Source organism: Eucalyptus grandis, chromosome 9, assembly GCF_016545825.1.
Source record: "Eucalyptus grandis isolate ANBG69807.140 chromosome 9, ASM1654582v1, whole genome shotgun sequence".
Classification (NCBI taxonomy): Eukaryota; Viridiplantae; Streptophyta; class Magnoliopsida; order Myrtales; family Myrtaceae; genus Eucalyptus; species Eucalyptus grandis.
The window spans coordinates 17,398,936-17,421,133 of record NC_052620.1 but is presented as its reverse complement, the minus strand read 5'-3'; the positions used below and the strand labels follow the sequence as shown (position 1 = coordinate 17,421,133).

The window sequence follows — 22,198 nt, the reverse complement described above, 5'->3', positions numbered from 1 at the left end:
CCTGCAAATTTAAGGTTCTTTCATCTTTAATTCCAGTAAATATATAAGTATACATAGAGTAATTGATTGTATATAAAAAGTTCAGAGAAACCATTTGCAGAAAATGTTAAGGTAGAGGACTTAAAGCGGAGATAATACCAAAACAACCATTCGAATTTCAAAATAATAATGATAATAATAATCTAAGGATTCAGAACAAGGAGTAGTCGAGGAAGTCAACAAAGTTAAGAAACACTTGCCCCACAAAATAAAGCAAAGAACGATATCATTGATCTATACCCGATAAAGTGGAGTCCTGAAACTCTGAATGAAGGTCCCACATGTGGCAATTCAAATTATACAACTTCAATTGATTCCCATTTATACCGGGATCATCTTAAAACCAGCAGATATCGGCATTCCTAGAAATCCGATGATTATACTAAGAAGCCACTGAGAGAAGGTGAGAGGCGACGTGCTTGCAAATGTGCCCAAGAACTCGATGATAATGACTTGGAAGATTGCAGTGCAGCTCAAAACAGCCACAAACACATAATTATCTAATATTCCTTTGAAAACATCTATTTCTTCCATGTCCCTCGAGCTTATTTCATTGAAGATCTGCAAAACAAAACCAGACAGCTTTTCTTGTAAGCTAGATAGATATCTTTTTACTGGCGTAAAGATGAGGAAACTTCTTTATGACGCATTTAATCAGATGAAGCATCAATCGGGCAGGATTTTATCTTTTTGAAGAAAAACTATACTCATTGAAAACTATGAAGCCGAAAAAGGAAGCAACTCACCTGACAGAAAACAAATGAGTTGAATATGAGTGTATTCAGAATAAGGTCTGCATCTGGGCCATCGAGACCAAACATAGCTTTCCCTTTTGCCTGGAGATTCCAAATAACCAGGAACTGATATAGAGATTGTCCTAAAATGTTCCTCCACATGACATTGCTTATGAAATTCCCCTTTCTTCCAACTGGTCGACGTTTCATTAATTCATTGTTAGGTGGCTCCGTCGCGAGCGCAAGTGCCCCTAATGTATCCATAATCATGTTCACCCAGAGAAGCTGAACAGCAGTGAGTGGAGCACTCCCTGAACAAAAATGAGATGTCAACCATCAAAAGGTAGAGAGAAGAGAAACATAATCTCTTTCTTAAAGAAAAGTACGTAAGCGTTCTCACCCATCAAGCAAGCCGAAGAAAAGTTGACAACTAGAGCAACCACATTAACTGTCAATTGGAACTGCACGAACTTTTGAATGTTGATATATACAGAACGCCCCCATTTAGCTACTGTCACTATTGTGGAAAAATTGTCATCCAGGATTACAACGTCAGCACTTTCTTTAGCGACCTGAAATCAGAAAATGGTAATATGTCATTCCCATTAATATAACAGAATGAAGATGCCACCTACTATGTCGAATATGTAGATACCGAAGCCCTGTAACAACAAACGGAGAAAACGAAAGTCATTCGTTGTCAACATCTCTATATACCATTCATTTCTCACCCTTCTGACAAAGACTCATTCTTAGAAAATTAAAGCCCTTTGCTTTCTTTTTTTTTTTTTTTATTTTTAACTTCACAGGATTTTTTTTTTTTAACAAAACCAATGCTATGTAGGGGTGATTGGGTCATGAGTGGGTTGGTTCCTGGCTTAGAACGTGGAACCAAACTTGTGATTTCCTGTTCCAATTGAAACTGAAAACCAGACTAGGCAGTTCTCGAACCAGCTCTCGATCCTGGTCTAGTACTTGGGGACTAGGCAAAATACAAGTATTGGCAACTATATTTTCTCTTCTATTTTATATAGTTTGTTAATTCAATTAAAAAATTGAAAACAGAGGTATGTCATTTCTTTTATGAGTTTTCGTGGAACCGAAGAAACATTTCCTTAGACAAGTGTGAAGAGATGGAACTAACGCTATTAGGGATTTTTTTTTTTTTGGTGTCTTCCTTTTCCTTTTTATTAAAACACCCACACTTCTCTCTCTACTTTCTCTCTCCTCTCTCTTATTTCTGTCAAGCACCTAATGGTTCCTTCATTGACGAACCTCTATCATCTCTCTCTTTTACCCTTAATTTCCACATGATGAGCTTTACTTTCATCTAGCTTCACAATGATGGTCACATTACTTTCGTCTAGCTTTGTTGTGATGGTGACCATGGCAGTGGCTGCGCGATAGAGGGAGGTGAGAACATCAAGCGCAAGAAAGGGAGTTGAGAAGCTGAGGTCTAAATGAGAGGGAAAGGGCTCTAATCTTAATATAGAGTTACCTTGGGCTAGTTTTGTTGATTTGATTTGCCGGGGTCCGGTTTCACACAAGGAATTAGGAACCAAACAGTTATTCTCAATTCCACATTTTTTGAACCAGAATTGGATTGGACCAATACACACCCCTAATATATGTGTACAAGGATTTTGTGCAGATGTAAGATTGTGCATAAGAGATGTTGCCTAAATGTAGTGAGAATCAACGAACCTCAGTTCCTGCTATGCCCATTGCAAGTCCAATATCTGCCTCATGTAGAGCTGGGGCATCATTCGTTCCATCACCAGTTACCGCTACGACTTCTTCAAATGTGGTCCGCAAGTGCTTTACTAGAGTGTGCTTGTCTAGCGGGGAAGATCGAGCCATCACCTAGAGGAAAAAGAAAGGTCAACGGTGCATTCATTAGTGATATTGCAACTACATGGTAAATCAGATATGTACTTGGATCTTAGGTATTAGTTCGAGTAATTCCTCCTGACTCTTCTCTCGAAAATCTGGACCTTCTATTGCTAGACCATCCTCAGTAAGTATACCGCATTCCCTTGCAATTGCCTTGGCAGTGTTAATGTTGTCTCCGGTGACCATTCTCACCGTGATACCAGCAGCACGACAGATTGCGACAGACTCTTTTACACCCGGGCGAACAGGATCTTTAATGCCAACAATTCCAATGCAAGTATACCCTGAAGTTGGAATTGGATCTTCACCTGAGAACCCACTATCTAATTCCATAAAGGTAAGACATAAAGTACGCAGCGCTTCACTGGCAAATTGGTTAATCGTAACATTGAGATGGTTAATTGATTCTTCATCAAGAGGAACGACTTCGCCTTTCGTATTAAGGAATTTGTCGCAAGCAGCCAATACGATTTCCGAGGCGCCTTTCGTATGTGCTCGTAGACCTCCCTCAGGGAGCTGGAGCACCACTCCCATTCTTTTCTTGGTGGAGTTGAAGGGCTCCACCTTGATGAGCTTCGTGGCTTCTCGCTCCGCTAGGAAGTCTCCACCCAAAGATAAGCCGAACTCCAACAATGCAGTATCGGTGGGAGTTCCGAGTATCTCGGTTTTACCATCTTTGTTCACTACTACTTCTCCTCCTGTATTATTGAATATGGACTGCAACAGAAGCTTCAAGACGTTGTCTGGAATCTCAGAGCGCAGGCTGGATGCTTTATTTGGCTTAGTTATCTCTTTTACATTTGTGCATATGCACGACTTCACGACCGTCATGTGGTTAGTGGTGAGCGTACCAGTTTTATCACTGCAAATGCTCGTGGCGGAGCCCATGGTCTCGCAAGCTGCCAAGTGGCGAACGAGCGCTTTGTCATTCATCATCTTCTTCATGGCAAAAGCCAGGCTCAATGTCACGGCCAATGGCAATCCCTCAGGAACGGCAACCACCACGATTGTCACAGCAACAGCAAAATATTCTAGCATTCCCAATGCATCATCCCCAGACCACCACAAATAAGTCCCCGCCTGCCACTTTCGACTCAACAATCCCTGCATCAAAACTGCAAAAGTCACCACGGCAAAGAAGAGTCCAATTTTCCCGATAATTGTCGCGACTCCATTCAGCTTTACTTGTAATGGAGTTTCATCATCTCCTCCTTCAGTAAGAGTCTCCATTAGCTTGCCCCACTGCGTTCTCATTCCAGTGGTGGTCACTAGCATCTTGCAGGTGCCATCTCTAATCTTTGTTCCAGAAAGCATAAAAGGATTCTCTGCACTCACCATAACAGGCTCACTTTCACCGGTCAAACTTGATTCATCAATTAATACAGAAAAACCGGAAACGAAAAGCCCGTCAGTCGGAACTTGATCTCCTATGGAGAGGTGCACAATATCACCAGTGAGTAGATCATAAATAGACATTTTCTGCCTATACCCATTCCGAGTGACTTGGATAGTTATTTTCTTTTTCTCATTGTCCAAATCCCTAAACTGCAAGGATTGACGATAATCGCTCGTAGCGGTGACGAAAACAACCAATAAAATGCTTGCCACAATTCCCAGTCCATCATGCGCTCCATGTGGCCACCCCTCCATTGCAAGACCAACTATCAAAGATACAAACGCACAGACTCCTAATATCATTAGAGTCATGTCTTGTAGAGCTTCCCAAACAAAAACCCAGAAACTCTTAGGTTCGCTCTCAGCAAACACGTTGATTCCGAAGATTTCTTGTCTTCGGTTGAGCAACTCACTATCAGTTGTAAGTCCATTGGTGGTCGAAGTTGAGATCTTTTCAACAATACCATCTACTCCGCCGTGGAATTTCAACTTCTTTATATCATGACCCTCCACTATTGATCCTAACTCATCGGCACAAATCTGAAAGCCGGCACCTTTCACTTCCCCAGGGACAACGTAGTCACTCGGCGAAACACCTATGGATGAATCACGCACCATCATTGTAGCGTTACATCATTCACAAAAATAAAAATACACCAAAATATTGAATGCTTATTCACCTTGTATGAATTGAATTGCGGCCTTTGAGACTAGCACTGCGATCCTCAGTTTCTCCTGCAAAATTCAGTTAGTGGAAAGGAAAAGTTAGCTTGGGACTTGCCAGAATTCTAAATACAACTGCCATCATGTTGAACAAGTACCATACAAGAAAATGAAGCTAGATCTAGAAGTGGGATCTACCCTTTGTAGTCCCTCATAAAAGTTCCTGAATGATACATTGCACTCTGGATTGTTATGCTTTCCTGAAGCTTGAGAGCTATTACAACGCTTAATTAAGAGTTGCCGAAAACGAAGCTCTCTTTTTTATGCGAGTTAACTTCTTGTTGGGGAATAATTATTGTCAATAATGGAATCACAGGCTAAAGTGGCTAGAGCTTTTCTTTGTTCGTTTTTGGGGCTCGAGCTGAGATCGTTTCAACTTTGTTTAGAAAATGCAAATCAGCATTCTTAGACGAAACTAATTTTTGTTTGCTTTTTCTCGCATGTCCATTTCGTTCAAATATTGAGTTAATAGCCCATATTTATCTTTAAGTAAACGATAAACAATGTTCCTCTTAGCTTTTCTCATCGGTGATTAAAACTAGCCCTCGTGGTATTATTAAAAAAAAAAAAAAAAAAAAACAGATGCTCCTTCATTTTAATGAGAAAAAGAACAATGACATGCCATGTTCAAATTATAAGTTGACTAATAGACGTCTATAGACATAAGACACCATCCAATAGCCTACTTTTGAATAGACCGAAGATTTAGTGCGTAAAAGCTGGCTTGGATCATAATACTACATGATCGTTATATCCGAACATATAAGAGAAAATGTAAGTAAAAGAAAAAAAGTGTAGCAATTCTGTGACCTGATTGGTGCGACGCATCGCAGCAGCCTCGTAGCGCTTTGATAGATTTGCAGTGAACCGGAATCGGCGCTTTGGGTTCTTCACTACACCGCACAGTTTCCGCCATCTCTCCAACACCTCCTCCGACGAATGCTTTGGCTTCACCTCAAAGTTCTCATTCAAATAGCTCTCCATTTTCCCTCCTTTTACTCTTCTTTCTTCATAAATATATTTTGTATATATAGGTTTTCAGATTCTAAGAGCCTAAATATCGAATCTCATACACTAACAATTTCTGGGGACGTTCGGGGGCACTATGTTTGAAGAAACCATTGATTAATCTGAACTGAAAGCGGAAGAGGATGAATTTGAGGAGGCAAGAAAAACGGAGGAAGATGAGAAATTATGTGGAAAGAACGAGAGAGATGAGAAATTGTCTCTGGCAGATCCGAAAATGTGTGCATGAGTTGTATGCAAACTAGTGGTGTTCTTTTCTTCCTCCCCTGATATGTAGGCAAAAGAGTTGACCCTTAGAGAGTCGAAGTCTCTTGGGGCGCCTCACGCTATATAAGAAAAGATGAAATTTTCTTTTCTTTTGCTTTTTTTTCTTTTTTGGAAATTATAAGTTTGCATGAGTACATTATATTTATCGTGACAATATCTTCCATGATTTTTTAATCTGCCAGCCATCAAAGATTTGGATTTCATAATTATTTAACCTTTTACCTCGCTTTTAATTGTTAATTCCCATTGTATACATAGATTGTACATACATGCATAAATAAATTATCAAACATAATGAGAATATACACCTTAAAATGATTATTGTGAAGATAAACTGAAGCTCCATTTGTTTTAAGAAAATGAATAATTTTGAAAATATTTTGAAAATATTTTTCAAAAACGATCACTTATATCGCTTACAAAAATGTATAAATGAAAAATATTTTTGTCATTTATGAAAATATTTAAATATAAATGTTGTCAAATGAAAAGATTTTTCATTGATTAATTATACCAAGCAAGATAAGTGATCAATTTTTATACAATATTTTCAAATTATTTATTTTTTGTCAAATAAAAGAAGCCCAATTGAAATGTAGAAAGCAAAAATTTATACAAAATGAATAGGATGTGTAGAAAATTTGATACTTCAAAGTCTTTCCACTCATTTAATATTATGTCAAAGATCACCATGGATAATTTAGAAATTAAAAAGAAAAAAAGGAAACCATCTGCTTAAACATACGCATAATTAAGGGTTAATACTCACGAAAAACCCCAAACTGGTATACTTGTGACAAATTTACCCTAAACTATTTTTTTGACCATGAAAAACTCTAAACTGGTAAACTTGTGACAAATTTACCTCGATTGACTATAAAAAACCCTAAATTGGTACATTTATGACAAATTTACCCCCAAACTAATTTATCCAACTGCAAAAAACCCTAAACTGGTAAATTTGTAACAAATATACCCTATGCTAAATTGGATTAATACCACAAAAAAATCATAAAAATTGTAAACTGTGATAAACGGAGCGTAAAATCTTAAATTGGTATACCGGTTAACTGTCACGTGTTATTTAACTTAATAATTTGAGAATAAAATTTAACAAAAACTAGCATAGGGTAAATTTGTCACAAGTATACCAGTTTGGGATAAATTTGTCAAAAGTATACCAGTTTGGGGTTTTTGGTGGTAAAAAAAATAGTTTGGGGTAAATTTGTCACAAGTGTACCAGTTTAGGGTTTTTCAGGGTATTAACCCCATAATTAAAGCCTTCGGGTTTTAATTAGTCTCTACGACTGCAGATTAAGAAGGGTCCCATCCTAAACATAGGGTAAGAATCTACCCACAGTACGGCCACCATTGGGTCTCCCATCCCAGAGCATATCTTCCTCTCGTTTCTTCTCCTTTAAGTTTTTATAGAACCTGCTAAGGTTCAGTGTTAATTATTTTGAGCATAAATTGACGCGGAATCTATAAAGTATTAAAACCAAATGATTAGCCACTCAATCAGTTCTTTATGTTTATTAAAATTTATAAGAGCGTCAGGTTTTAAAAGAGCTGCTCTTCGTAAATTTTGCTTTTGTCCAATAATTATGAACACAACATACACCACTAAAAAAATTATGAACTTTGTGGTATCATTTGAGGTAGGAAGTTGGTTCCAACCGTTTGGTTTATAAAAATATATAAAGGTTTACCAATTTAAATCCTCTTTTTGTGCTTCATTTAGGAGTGTATGATGCGGTTATTCCTCTTCTTCGCACATGAGCTTTATTAGCATTATATAGTATAATCTAAAGAAAACTCCAAAGAGGGGCTTGAAATGCCATTATTTTCTTAAAATAATGTAGACATTGTTTTAAATAATGACTTGAACTGATCTACTTAATTTCAAAAAAGGGTCTTACTCATCGATTGGCTAAATCTTTGTCGGCTAGCGAACGCATGCATTTCACATATTCCGACGGTACAATCAGGGCCATTTCCATCCAAAAGCATTTCCTTCCTTATCTTTTCATTTTACCATTCATCATCTTCTTCGTTCTTCTCCTTCTTTTGCATCATGCCGAGCATGCTCAAGTCGCAAGTGCATTTATAGTCATGGGTGGATGTAGTTTGCGAAAATTGCCAAGGAATGTAAGGTAAGGATGGGGCAAAAACTATGGGAGGCTTGGGGCAAGGCAGGGAGTGAGTCGTCTTCGCGCTGCATTTGGTCCTTGATGAGGTTGAGCGGATGGGTAATGTTAATACTTGATTTTTAGCCCATGTATTATATAAAATGAAAACTTGAGAAGAGGGATTCCTTATTGTGGCAGGAACCATTTCTCATCAAAAAGAGTCATTTGACATTCGAACTAGCATTGGCCTTTCATTTACAAGTCATTTGTACTTTAATTTTGAAAAATTAAAAAGTTGATTTTTGAGTTGACTTTTTAGTCAAATTTTGACTGAAAAGTCAACCTTTGATCAAAATTTGATTTTTTGTATAAAAATCCTTAGAATAGTTTCAATTTCACTTTTGGAATTTTTAATTTTCTAAAAAAATTAAAATTTGGCCCATTAATTGACTTTTGAGATCAAATCAATAAAAAGTTGACTTTTAGTCAAAATTTTGCAAAAGTAAAAAAAGAAAAAAAGTTACAAATAAACTCATTTTTTTCCACATCATCAATTTTACAAAAATCCATTAGGAATCGATTTTTCCTCAATTGGCCAAAATCAAAATTAGAGTTTTTTTTTTTTGTCTTTTGATATAGTAGTTTTTTTGGGGGACAAAGACACAAAAAAAAAACCTAAATCTTACCTATTATGACACATTTATCCTAAACTATTTTTTGTAACACAAAAGAATCCCTAATTTATATTCATGTAACATATTTACCTCAAACTTTTTTTGTGGAACAAAAAAAAAACCTAAACTTATAATCATATAACACATTTGTTCCAAACTTTTTTTATAATATTAAAAACCCCAAACTTTTATCCTTGACACTAATTTTTGGGCAAAATAACATTAAAAGTATCAAAAATTGTGTACAGCGCTAACTAAAGAGCCAAAGGTTTTCACCATATCACTTAAGTGCCAAATTGGAGAAAAAATGTTACTTAAGTACCAACAACGAGAAACTAAGAAGCACCGACACTCTCCAGAAACTTCCATGTCATATCCGACACTCCGACATGTGTCCGACATGTTCTGACACGCGATAAACAAGTATCAGGAAATCCGACACGTGGTTAACTCTTCCCGACACGTAAGTCTGAAATTCCGACATGCGATTCTGACACGCACGAGGTCAATTTTAAAAATTTTCAATACTTGAGGGGTCAAAATATAAAAGGAAAAAACCACCAAAAATCCCAATATTTGCCCAAAGTGACAAATTTACCATAAACTTTTTTTTTATATGAAAAACTCTGAAGTTTACTAATCATGACACATTTACCCCAAACTTTTTTTTGTGACACAAAAAACCTTGAACTTTCATTTATGTGACACATCTATCCTAAATCATAGGGGCATTTTGGTCTTTTTTACTTTTAAAAATATTTTTTTTTCTTCTTCTTCTTTCTTCCCTCCGTCGGCCATGGCGGAGCCGCGAGAGGAAGGCGGTGTATGGCGAGGGCCTCCTCGCATCTCGCACTCCTCACTCGGCGCCGGCGAGGGTGACCCTTGCCCAACGCAAGTGAGGGCACCCCTCGCTTGAGTCCGGCGAGGGCAACCCTCGTCGGCATCGAGCAAGGGCCTCCTCGCCGGATCTCGGGCAAGGGCCACGTTGGGCCCCCAACCAACCCGGGCGGGCAACCCTCCCCGACACCGGCGGGCGCCCTCGCCGCACATGCGACTTCCCTTCACCAGCTCCGCCATGGCCGAGCTTGCGAAGGAAGAGAGAGAAGAAAAAAAAAAATAAAAAAAACATAAAGAATAAGATGAAAATGCCCTTAATGGGGGTAAATGTGTCACAATTTGCAAAGTTTGGGGTTTTTCATGTCACAAAAATTTTTTTTTGGTAAATTTGTCACTTTCAGCAAAATTTGGGGTTTTTGGTAGTCTTTTTCCAAATATAAATATATGAAAAAATAATGAAAATAACAAAAATAAAGGGAAAGAATAAAATTCTAACTCTCGAAGTTTCTCACTTATCCCGTGAGTGACGATGGAACGCCCCTCTTCTCAATGGCGTCGTTCCGCCACCCTCGCAGACTTAAAGTTGTTATTATTATTTGTTTTTTTGCTTCTTTCTACCTCTCACAAGCGTCGCTTGTAAATTATCTCTTTTGGTCTATGTCATTAGCTTGTAAGTTATTTCTTACATTTTCCATGGCGAATTTAGTTATTTCCTTTTCTTTTAGTTATACTTCGAGAGTTCTTGTCCTAGATTTTCATTTTTCTTGAACCTTGTTTTGCAGAGGAGCTCGAAGCTAGTCTATATCATGAACTCCGAACTCTGTTTTGAACTATAAGAAATCTCACTAATTCCCAACAAGTGTAAGAAAATATGACATGTTCCTTCAAATTTACTCTTTTGTGTTTGCAATTTTTGAATTTCTTATTCAATCTTTGTCAAATTAAAACCATGAATGATATTAACAAATGTTGAATTAATATTTTTAGTATAAATTAATTCTATGCTCTTTTTATTATTTATTTTTGCATTTATCTATAAAAATATATATTTAATATATAACGTGTCGAAACGTGTCGGAATTCTCTATTTTTTTTAGAAATAACATGTTGGTGTGTCGTATCATGTCGTGTGTCGCATGTTGTGTGTCCATGTCACTACATAGGCGAGTAATCTCAACAAAAAATAATAAGTGGCTTTTATAATTAAAAATTTTATGCGACTTGGCATACTATGTAAAAAAATCCAATTCACATAACATGCTTGACACTATAGTGATTATTTTTAATAACGACTAGTACCGAAGTGATTACTTTAAACAAAATTTGGTACTGAAATGATCACCAGTTACTAGGGGTGTGCATGGTCCGGCCGGGCGGTTCCCGACCTAGAACCAAGAACCGCCTACTAAGGACCGATTCCGAAAAATTGGAACTAGGATCCACCCGTTTGTTGCATGGATCCACCCGAGAATCGGACCGCCGGTCTAGTCCGGTTCCCGGGTGGATCCATGGAACCGATCTTGACGCAAAACAATTTTGGTTTTTAACATAGAACGACTACATGACATCAAAGCAAGCCAAAGAAAAAAAAACCAAATTTAAGTACGTGAAGATGTGGACGGCGGAAGAAGTAAACACAATGAATTTATAAATAAAGTTCGGGCGGTTCTCAGGTATTTTGCATACCCCTAGAAGGAAGTGAGATGAGATATAGGGTTTCTTTTAGTAATTTTTTTTAATATTAAAAAGGTTTCGGTCCGGTCTGGGTGGGCGAGCGGACGGATCCGCCCATGGAACTGGGAACTAGACCAATACCCATTGATTCCCATAAATTGGAATTGAGAACCCGGACCAGTTTCCTCAAGAACCGCCGGTTCCAGGCGGTCCAAGCGGTTCCCGAGTATTTTGCACACCCCTACTAGTTACAACATTTAGACAACGTTATTCGGGATTACATATTGACTAGGCATGTCGGAGAGCCATGTAGAACTGATAAATTAATAAAATATGGCAACGTCAGATTTCCGATGACTTAAATCGAAGTAGGTACTTTAGTAATCATTTTTTATTTTTTTAAAGTGACACAAGAGTAATCCGAAAATAACTTTTGACGATAAAGTGAGTATCGCAAATTACTTTTGACACTTCTAGTGTTCTTTTTAAATTTTTGGGATACATGTGTCATACGGATATAAGTTTAGAGTTTTTGATATAACAAGAAGAAATTTGTGGTAAATATGTCACATTATATGAGTTTGGGATAAATGTATTGCATAGATAAAAGTTTGAGATTTTTAATTTCACAAAAAAAAGTTTGAGGGGCGATTTTGGTCCTATTCACCGCTACTGGTTTGCGCTCGGCCCAGGAGCTATAGCTGTCCATTTGCTCCAAATTTTGGAGGGCTTCCTCCTATTCCATTACTCTTGTATCTCACCAAACGGATCAGCCCACTTCTTCTTCTTGGTGGAGACTAGCTCACCCTACCTACAACTAGTTCACTCGATTCGTCACTGGGGTCGATTGCTCGCGAGCCTACTCGAGTGGCTTCTGGGGCGAATCCTTGGCCTTAAGGTGGGGGTGGGGGTCGTCCATCATCCTCCTTCCCTACAGTTGGGCTCTAGTATGGATTCTTTCCTCTCGATTATACTGTAGAAGGTAGATTGATTGTTTTCTGCTTGCTGGTGTTATGGCATCTTCTTCGATTGAAACGGCCTTAGGCTTTGGTAACGGGAAAGGCCGCAGCTCCCCCTCCTCTCAATGTTGTAGACCACTTGGCTGGGAAGATGGCCCAAGTTCCCTATAGACTAGGGGGGAGTGCATCGAAGGGTGAGAGGGCCGAGGGGGGTCATTCCTCTAGGCCTCCTCAGGTTTATAGATCCAAGGGTAGGAGTCGATCAAGGGCCCCTTCCAAACGGGCTCCAAGCAAGCATGATCGATCCTCTAAGCCACCCCAAACCCAATCATGGGCCAATGTTGCGCGGTTGGCAGCAAAGGGCTATGAGCTCTCTTATGTTCCACCGACTCTTGTGGATGGGAAACCGATTGTCAATTTGATGAAAGAGGTCCTCCAGGTTGCAGATCCTAAATGGAACAAGTTCCTAGTTGGATACTTTGTTGGGAAAATGCTCCCATTTTAGCTCACGAAGCAGACTTTAAAGAACACTTAGAGATCGAAGCCGGTTGATGTGATGGCTGATGACCAAGGCTTCTATTATTTTCATGTTCCGGACCTATTGTTTCACAAGAAAATTCTGGAATAGGGTCCCCTCACTGTTGCTAGGATTTCACTTTTTTTTAAGCAATGGAAGCCATTAATGGAATTGAAGAAGGACATACAATTTGTTATCCTAGTTTGGGTAAGGCTCAAGAACTTGCCCCTTGACCTTTGTTTCGCACCTGCGATTGGTGCTATTGCTAGCTCTGTGGGAAAACCCATTTTTGTGGATCAACACACCGAGGGGAAGATGATGCTTTCTTTTGCTCGTGTATGTGTGGAGATTCAAGTAAACCGGCCAAGGGTTTCTTCTGTGGAAGTAAATGTCAATGGTGTTCCTAGGGCCATTGCAATTGAATTCTAGTGGAGGCTAGTGGAGTGCTAAAAGTGTGGGGTTTTTGGGCACAAGTGTGCTGCCCCTGCCCCTGCTCGACCCTCTTCGTCCCTGACGAAACACCACCTCGCCCCTCCTGCTTTGGAGATGTCCCGACCTTTCGCCTCTAACTCGATAACACCTGATACCATTGATCAGGGCTGGAAAAAGGTTAAGAGCAAGAAGAAGATTGTTCCTTCGCTTTTTGGTACCTCGTCCGCCCCGATTGATGATGGGAGGTCCTTGAAGTTGAAGATAGTAGCGGTTGAGAAGAGACTGCTTGTCTCCTACTCTCGGAAGGGCCATATAGGCCAATTGATAATCTTCGAGCCGAATGAAGATGCCCTTTCTTTAGACGGTGATGTCCTTCTATCGGAGCATGTTGTTCTTGCTTTGGTTAGTCGGACCCTCCCTCATCTCCTCTCGGATGACAAGATATTTTCTCCCTGCCCCTCTCCGCCTTAGCTCCGATCCCCCTTCGACAAGACCCGGGATCCCCTTCCACCTCTTTCGGCTAAGCTTCTTCTCTAAAAGGAGGTAATCCTTCTTCCATTTCCTTTGTAAATATGTACATATGGTGTTGGAATACTATGGGACTTATTGGCCCTCTTAAACAAGCGGAAGTGAGGAACTTTATTTTGACAAACCGGTTATCCTTGATTGGGTTAGTCGAGACTAAAGTACCTCATAATCTCTTTAATGCTATTACTAGTAAGTTGATGGTGAACTGGTGCTGGCAAGTCACTTGGAGTTCTCTGATAGAGGCAGGATTTGGATAGGCTGAGATCCTGCTGTGGTTTCTTCAGAGCCTCTTTTGGTCTCGGATCAGGCATTTCATGGGAAAATTTGTTAGTTGGATTCTGGTGCGACCTATGTTGTCTCTATTGGTGACTAGGAGCTCTTCCCTTCAAGATGTGCCTTGGATTATTATGGGAAACTTTAATGTGATTGTGGCACTGACCTTTTGTTGCCGTCCTTTGACGAGTTTCGGCAGTGTCTTGATCAAGCAGAGCTGGAGGATCTCAGGTATGTGGGTTTTCGGTTCACCTGGTCCACTTCTTAAGGTCCCACATGCAAGATGAGGAAGATCAATAGAGTATTGGTGAACTTGTGCTGGAGCCAGGTCTCCTCCTACTCGGAGGCTTCCTTTCTTGCTCCTGGGATCTCAGATCATTCACCTATGCTAATTAAGGTGGAGAACCTAGTTCTTAGAAAAATGCCGTTTAAGTTCTTTGATTTTTAGATGCAACACCCGAACTTTGATTCAATCGTGAAACAAGTGTGGGAGGCTCCGATGTCGAGGGTCCTTATGTTTAGGCTTGTGCGCAAATTAAAGGCCCTCAAAGGTCGTCTTAACCAGTTGAATAAGGATTCATTTGCCAACGTCTCTCTTAGGATGTCTAATGCGAGGGAAGCCTTAAAGTAGACTCAAGTGGACCTCCTTCAAGATCCTACTAGTGTAGTTCTTGCGGACTTGGAAAGGGTTCAACGCCAGGCCCTTTTGGAACTTTGATCCCAGGAGGAGGCAGAAAGCTCGTATCAGATGGCTCAAGGAGGGTGATCAAAATGCCAAGTTCTTTTACCATTATGTTAATAAAAGACAACTAAGGAATAGAATTCACTCGGTGGTGGATGCTTCAAGTAGCCAAATCACCGACCTTCATCTAGTCAAGTAGCATTTTATGGACTTCTTCCGTAACCTTCTTTCGCCTCAAATGGATCAAGTCACCCCGGCGGTCTCAGAGCTTCGGGACGTTATTAGGACCCAATTGAATGATGACCAAGTCCTCCTTCTTGATCGGCCGGTTACAGATCTTGAGGTACGAGACACCCTCTTCTCTTTTGCCTAAGGGAAAGCGCCTGGACCAAATGGCTTCACGGTGGAGTTCTTCAAGGAGAATTGAGATAAGGTGGGTCAACTGGTCACGGAAGCTGTAAAGGACTTTTTTATTTTAGGGAGGCTCCTTAAGGAAATCAATAACATCATCCTGGTGTTGGTTCCCAAGGTTCCCAATGCAACTACAGTTGATGATTATCGGCCCATCGCTTGTTGCAACACGGTATACAAGATCATTGCCAAAGTGTTGGCGAATAAAGTGTCCGCCGTGCTTAGAGATCTGATGAACCCCTACCAAAGTGCTTTCATCAAGGGGCGGCAAATCAGGGACAATATTTTCTTGGCAAAGGAACTTTTCGTTGGTTTTCATGTGGAATCTTATACCCCAAATGTGCTATCAGAGTCGACTTCATGAAGGTGTATGATACTGTGGATTGGCAATTCCTTGAGAATGCTCTACTTGCTTTCAAGTTTCCTAATCGGCCAGTTCACCTCATAATGACTTATGTCAAGACTCCTCGGTTTTCCATTGCGCTGAATGGAGAACTTCATGGATTCTTTCCTAGTGGGTAGGGCCTTCATCAAGGGGATCTCATATCTCCTTACTTGTTCACACTGGTGATGGAGGTGCTTTCTAGGGTTCTTGAGAGGTGCTCGCTACAATATGAGTTTAGATTCTTCTAGAGGTGTAAACCTACTACCCTTTCACATTTATTCTTCGCAGGTGATGCTTTTCTTTTTTGCGAGGGCCACATGCCTTCAATCAAGCTTCTTAAGGAGGGTTTGCAGCAATTTTCGGGTAGTGGCCTCCTCCCGAATTCAAGAAAAAGCAAAGTATTCCTATATGATGGCCTTCCGCCACTTCGAGACCATATCTTGAATGAGCTTGGTTTCTAGGAGGGGTCACTTCCAGTTCGGTACTTGGATGTTCCAATCATCACTTCAAAGCTTAGGAAAGTGGATTGTGCCATTCTGGTTAGGCGTATCACATCCATAGTGCAATCCTAGACTCTTCGATTCCGGTCCTTTGCTGGTCGTCTTCAACTGATTAGGTCAGTTCTCCACACCATTCGAGCCTATTAGGCTAGTGTTTTCATTCTCCCTACAGCAGTGCTGGATGAAATAGAGTGGATTCTTAGGCAATTCTTGTGGAAATGACCTTACTTGGGGAGAGGGGGTGCCAAAGTTTCCTAGGAGGACGTTTGCCTTTCTAAGTTGGAGGGGGCCTGGGCATCCGGAGATTGCGCGAGTGCAATAAGGCGGCTATGCTCAAGCACATCTAGATTCTATTTTTAGATAAAGAATCCTTACGGTGTAGATTGATCCACTCGACCTTCTTAAAAAGGAGGAATTTCTGGGTGGGAAAGAAGCCAACCTTTTGTTCTTGGGCATGGAAGATAATACTACAACTTTGGACAGAATTCCAACTCTCCTTCCACTGGAGGATAGGCGATGGTCTCGACACTTCGTTTTGGTTTGACAATTGGCACCCTAGGCGTCCTGTGAACTTAATATTCACATATTCACTTATCTATAGATCTGGTCTTCAAGATAGGCTTCGGTGGTTGACCTTCTTTCTAGGACGGCCACATTATACGGTCAATGATTGCAACTTGGGGTTCGCTGCTCCCTTCTTTGACTGATGCTAAGGTTCGATTTTGTTGGAGGGAGAATTCCTCGGGAGTGTTCTCGGTAGCCTCGGCTTAGGAGCTTATAAGGTGAAAAGAAGGATCGAGTTAGTTGGCATGGTTTCATTTGGAACAATGCCATCCTGCCTCAATATTAGCTTAACCTTTGGCTCATTACCAAATAAAGGCTACCTACTCAGTCCCTTCTCGATGCTACATTCTGCCATTTTTGTAATGAGGTATCCCGATTCAATTGATCATTTATTTTTTGGATGTCGCATTACATTGGTTATTGCCTTCTTTTGGGCGACCAAGTGCGGACTCCCTTGGAGGAACAAGCCTTGGGAGGAAACGCTGACTTGGGCCACTACCTTCCTTTCGAGCAAGGAGTTCCATAAATGTATTGACCGTTTTTCCTTTGGTGCTCTATGTCACATCATTTGGAAGATTATAAATGATATTCTTTTCAGGGGTGAGCCCGTTTCTACCTCGACCATGAAGAAGCACCTTCTCAAAGTCATTTAAGATAAGGCTCTCACCTTCAAGAATGTGGACGATTCCACTAGAAATAGAAGATTGCAATGATTATGGGAATTGGATCCTGCCATCTTCTCCTCAGTTGTTTGCACACCGGCTGGGTAGGCCCTTGGTGTTTTTTGGGTGTGCCTGTGTCTCTTGTGTTGGCTTTGGTCCTTTTGCTTGCCACTTGGCTTTTTGCTCAGCTTCCTTCCACTCTTTATGAGCATGTTCATTGTGAGTGTAAGTTTTTGAAGCCAAGGGTTGTATAGATTTTAACTTCCCCATTATATTTATTGTCTTCACCCAAAAAAAAAAAAAAAAGTTTGATGTAAATGTGTCATAGGAGACATAATCTAAGATTTTTGGTGGCTTTTTTAGTTTTTCTTACAACATTTGACCTATAGGTTGTAGCCTATCCATTTGTCAAGTCAATTTTGAAATTCCAATTAGACACCCCCTGGAACCCAAAAAAATTTGGCCCTAATTAGGTATTTTAATCGATTCTTCATGGCTTATGCAATTTAGCCAAAATTGAGTCCAATTCATCAGAGGTAACTCGATTCTAAAATCAGTTTTGATAAAATCACACCATTTCAACTCTATTTCATCATTTTAGCTAATCAATGATTGTTAAATCGTAAAGAATTGATCTGATTAACTCAATTCATTTTGATCCATTCTAGTCTAATGTCTAATTTGATTAATTGATGTTTTAATTTGACTATTAGACTTAAATTCCATTTCACCTTTTACTTCACATTGACATGGAAAAGTTAATTGGGCAAAATAAAGCATCGCAAGACCATTCAATTGAATCAATCACATACAATTTGAGCCAATTTAATTTAATTGAATATAATTTTGGCAATTGAGCCAATTAATTGAATCAAGCACTAATTCGAAACAATTGAATAAATTGGATTAAAATTGATATGCCCATGGTGCAATTGAGACAAATTGATTCAATTGGGGTGCCAATAAATGATTGGATTGAACTAAGTCATTTTGATTTGAATCCCATTGATTCAATTTGACCAATTCGGCCTCATTTGCCTAGCCAATGTTTAATAAAATTTGCACTTGGGTCCCAATTAATCAGTTAGGACAAATCATAGAATATATTTGGACTAAATTGCATAAAAGTTAGGTTAAATATGCATCAAGCAACCCAATCCAATTAGTCCATATTTTTTTTTTAGTCAAAATAAACATTCATATTTATATAACCGGAAACGTACACCCTGAAACTACTACATCCGCAGATAAGAGATCGAGAAATATAGCAGAAGGGTGAAGGAACCAGTTCTGGGCCGAGAAGGTAATACGGTGGGCCTTCGCAACCCAGTCTGCAACCCTGTTTGCTTCTCGCCTACAGTGGGTCAACGTTAGGTTAGAAAACTTGGAAACCAAAAAGGCGGCCTCCTTTATCAGCGGCTGAAGCTCCCATGTCGTCAATCGATCATCCCTCACAACTTCAATGAGAATGAGACAGTCGGATTCAAACACCAGTTTGCTATCTTGAAGTTCTCGACGTAGCAGGTGGTGAAGGGTAGAGGTGAGTGCTTTAGTCCATATTGGTATGACCAGATTTGACTCGATCAAATCATTTAGGCATTTTCCGACCAATTTTCCAATGGCCGGCGGTCCATTTCTTACTAGCCAAGCCCTGGCTAATCAACATACTCCTTCACATGTTGAAATTACAAAATTGCCCCATTACCATGCTATAATTCATGTCAATTAAAATTGGCCAACAAGTTATAAAACCTCAACCAACAATGATTCAATCCAAGCTATTTATCATCCTTATAGATCCTAGCCCATCCATCTTGACATGTTGAAATCCACTAATAGGGGACTTGCTTAATCAAGAAGCTAGCATTTTAAGCCATCGGATTGATCGAAAGGCTGATATTTAAAGTTGGGTCAACTATATATTAAATTTTTCCTCTAAAATCTAGAGGGTTCAGCCATTTTCAAGATTTTCTCTCTCTACACAAAACTCTCTCTCTTTTTGTGCGGCCCCTTTGTAAGCCATCTCACGGTTGGCCACCTGCTTGTCGATGTTCTTCAAGTTCCTCCCGGCCTCATCATACCTAGTGCTCCACCGAAATACCTTTGGAGCTTCCCAATCCGATTGATTTTCTCCCCCAGCGTAATCACCGTGCTCTACGCCGATGATTCCTCTACCGAGTTTCAGACCCTTTCTACCCGTCCTCAAAGTGTTGGTGGCCGGAGCTCAATAAAATGGCCACCAGAGTTCTCCAATTTACTTGATTTTTTTTCAGTTGCTCACTAAAGTTCAAACCAATTCTCACTTTGATTTTCATCTCATCAATTTAGATTTTGGCAAGCATCTTGGCTATTTCGTGGTTTCATCGAAGTGAACAGAGGTCGCATTGCTCAATTGAGCTTTGGTGAAGTCCAATATCGAGGTTGGTGCACCCTCAACTTAGCTTAGGATAATGGAGGATGAATGATGAGGCCAACAATATGTGAAGTAGTTTTGTTTTGTTTTTTTTTTTCCACAGAAAGTCGAGGCATTTAATATTACCTTCTACTCTCAATAGTTACTTTCACTAAAAGTACAATTATAGAATAGTTCTTTTCGAAAAGAAACCTAATTTGCAAAAGTGATTAGGACCAAAAGCTTTTTTTTTTTTTTTTTGGTCGAAGAGGCAAGTATATAGATTTAAGGATGAGTTACACCGTTTGCAATTAAGTCCGTACATATTATATCCAAAAGCGGAGGGGGAATAGAAGAGGGCCAACTTGGAGGAAGACTTCTTGACTGATGGGCCTTGGCAGCCCAGTTGGCTGCCTCATTCGCATCCCTGCTGCAATGGACAACACGCGGGTTTGGACAATATGTGAAGTAGTTGGGGGGCATTGTTTATTCTGTGATTGCTAATATCGGTTTAAATTGATATATGTTTAGCAAATCATGAGTAGAAATTGATAGGGAGTTGTTTGGTGGTGGATTGTTGCATTTTGAATATTTTATGGATTTTCAAAGCTCTTTGAGTCAGTGTACTTAATTGAACAATTCGACCTAGAAAATGTCGAAATCTAGAAAAGCGTTTAACTAGTGAATTATATTGACATCTTAAGCTTCGAATTATCGCATATTTAAATTTAAATTCATTTGCTATGTGAAACATGACTCAAAATCTAGAATCAGAATCTGGAAAAATTGGTTTACGCTATGTAATTGCAATTCTTTGATTTTTCTGATTTTTCAAGTTTGTTTTCTGGAAAAGTGTTCTCCATGAAAGTTGTAATTGAGATTTCAAGCATTTTAATGATATTAATTTCATTAAAATTGAAGCTCGTTAGTTTTTTCAAAGGTCTGAACAATGTGCCGAATTATTTCCGAGCTTAGATTTGGGAAATTGCTCCCTTGAACGCCCGAATGTATTTTGCAATGTTAATGAACTTGAGGTCCTTTTTATACAAAAGAAAAAAAAGTAAAATGTTGTTTATTTGAATCTTATTTAGTAGACCACAGAATTTGAGGACTAAATAGCAAAGTTTAGAGGCTTTTACATGAAATAAATCGGACAAGGTCGGTGTCAACCTATAAATATGTTTTTCAATTGAGTCCTTGGGAGATTTTGCAAACATCACATGGCTGAAAGGCTTTTCTCAAAATGTCAAAAATGTTGTAAAATATTGTGTTGCAAATATATAATAGAGAGAATAGATAGATTGAGTAGAGAAAAAAGATAAACACTAAAGATAGTAGAGAAAGGCAGAGAAGAAAATTAAATTTTCACTATCTTTTTTATTATAACAAAAACTAAGCTCCTATTTATAATAAAACAATGATACACTTATCATTAATGTTAATGTATTGAATGATACATAAAGAGATTAACATTCATTGAATAGAGAGATATACTTAGAATGTATGATACGATGTATCATAATAAGTAATATTAGATAAAATGAATGTAATGAATATCGATTCATGTATTTCATAACAACTTCCTATGACATCCTCAATTCAACCTCAATTTTCAGAACAGGATGACAATAGTGACAAATCTTTAGAGCAGGATTGCAATGGGATCGATAGGCCATGAAAATGTCGAGAATGCCACTTTGGGGCAAAAACTTGATTTTCATTGATGGGACCTAAAAATTAGGAAATGTGGAAATGGGCTACGGATAAGGACCCACGTGGGCTCAGGTCCACAAGTTAACCCAATGGTCCTTTGGACCCATGAAGGATGACCCAATGGGCCCAAGCCCAAGGGGTGCAGCCCATTGGCCACCCAAGCCCTTTTGGTCTTTTCAAGTCCCTCATCAATGCCCATGTGTGTGAACAGTACTCAAGGCTTGTGAAATTACCATTTTGCCCTTCTACCTAATAAAACAAGAAATGGGCGTCCAATAAGGAGAGGAGAGAGAAGATGATGGTATGCCTAGCCTACCTTACCTAGCAAAGCCTACCTATCCTATTTTATAGCCTAGGCATGATGAGTTCATTTAATGTACATACATTAAATGGCATTAATGGAACTTGAGGAGGAAGTAATAAGCAATATTGACCCTCCATTCTTGTCTTAGGGAGCAAGATGCATCTTGGCCATCCAATGGCCTAGACTTGTGTAGCAATCTTTCCCTCCCCTTTAGCTTGTCCAGCCACACTTTTTTTTTCTCTCATTCTCTCATTTCTCTCACTTTTTATCTCTTTCTAGCCCTTTGGAAATTTTCACTCACTCTCTCTCTCCATTTCCTTACACCAGCTAAACCCTCTCATCCTCCCCATCCCTCATCTCATGCCCATATCCCTCTCTTTTCCTCTTGGTTGGAGCCACCGTGAACCACCGGAAGTTGCACATCCTTACCATCACCGTGGTTGAACCATTGTCCTCACCACCTCACAACATTGTCCCTTGGCTGT

The 22,198-nt window shown here is 39.5% G+C and overlaps 1 protein-coding gene across 2 annotated transcripts; it reads right to left on the bottom strand.

Annotated features, from left to right (window-relative positions):
* Positions 1-360: 360 nt before the first annotated feature.
* On the bottom strand, positions 361-5,768 carry LOC104418446 (calcium-transporting ATPase 2, plasma membrane-type). Of its 2 annotated transcripts, XM_039301388.1 has the most exons (8): positions 5,595-5,768; positions 4,742-4,796; positions 2,987-4,657; positions 2,709-2,770; positions 2,478-2,636; positions 1,174-1,345; positions 786-1,084; positions 361-600 (listed from the first exon to the last, which is right to left on the bottom strand). In XM_039301388.1, the coding sequence occupies exons 1-8, from the start codon at positions 5,766-5,768 to the stop codon at positions 361-363; spliced, it is 2,832 nt and encodes a 943-aa protein (XP_039157322.1). The 2 variants fall into 2 exon arrangements, with proteins under 2 accessions (XP_039157322.1, XP_010028098.1); XM_010029796.3 differs by having other exon boundaries at positions 2,709-4,657.
* Positions 5,769-22,198: the final 16,430 nt, after the last annotated feature.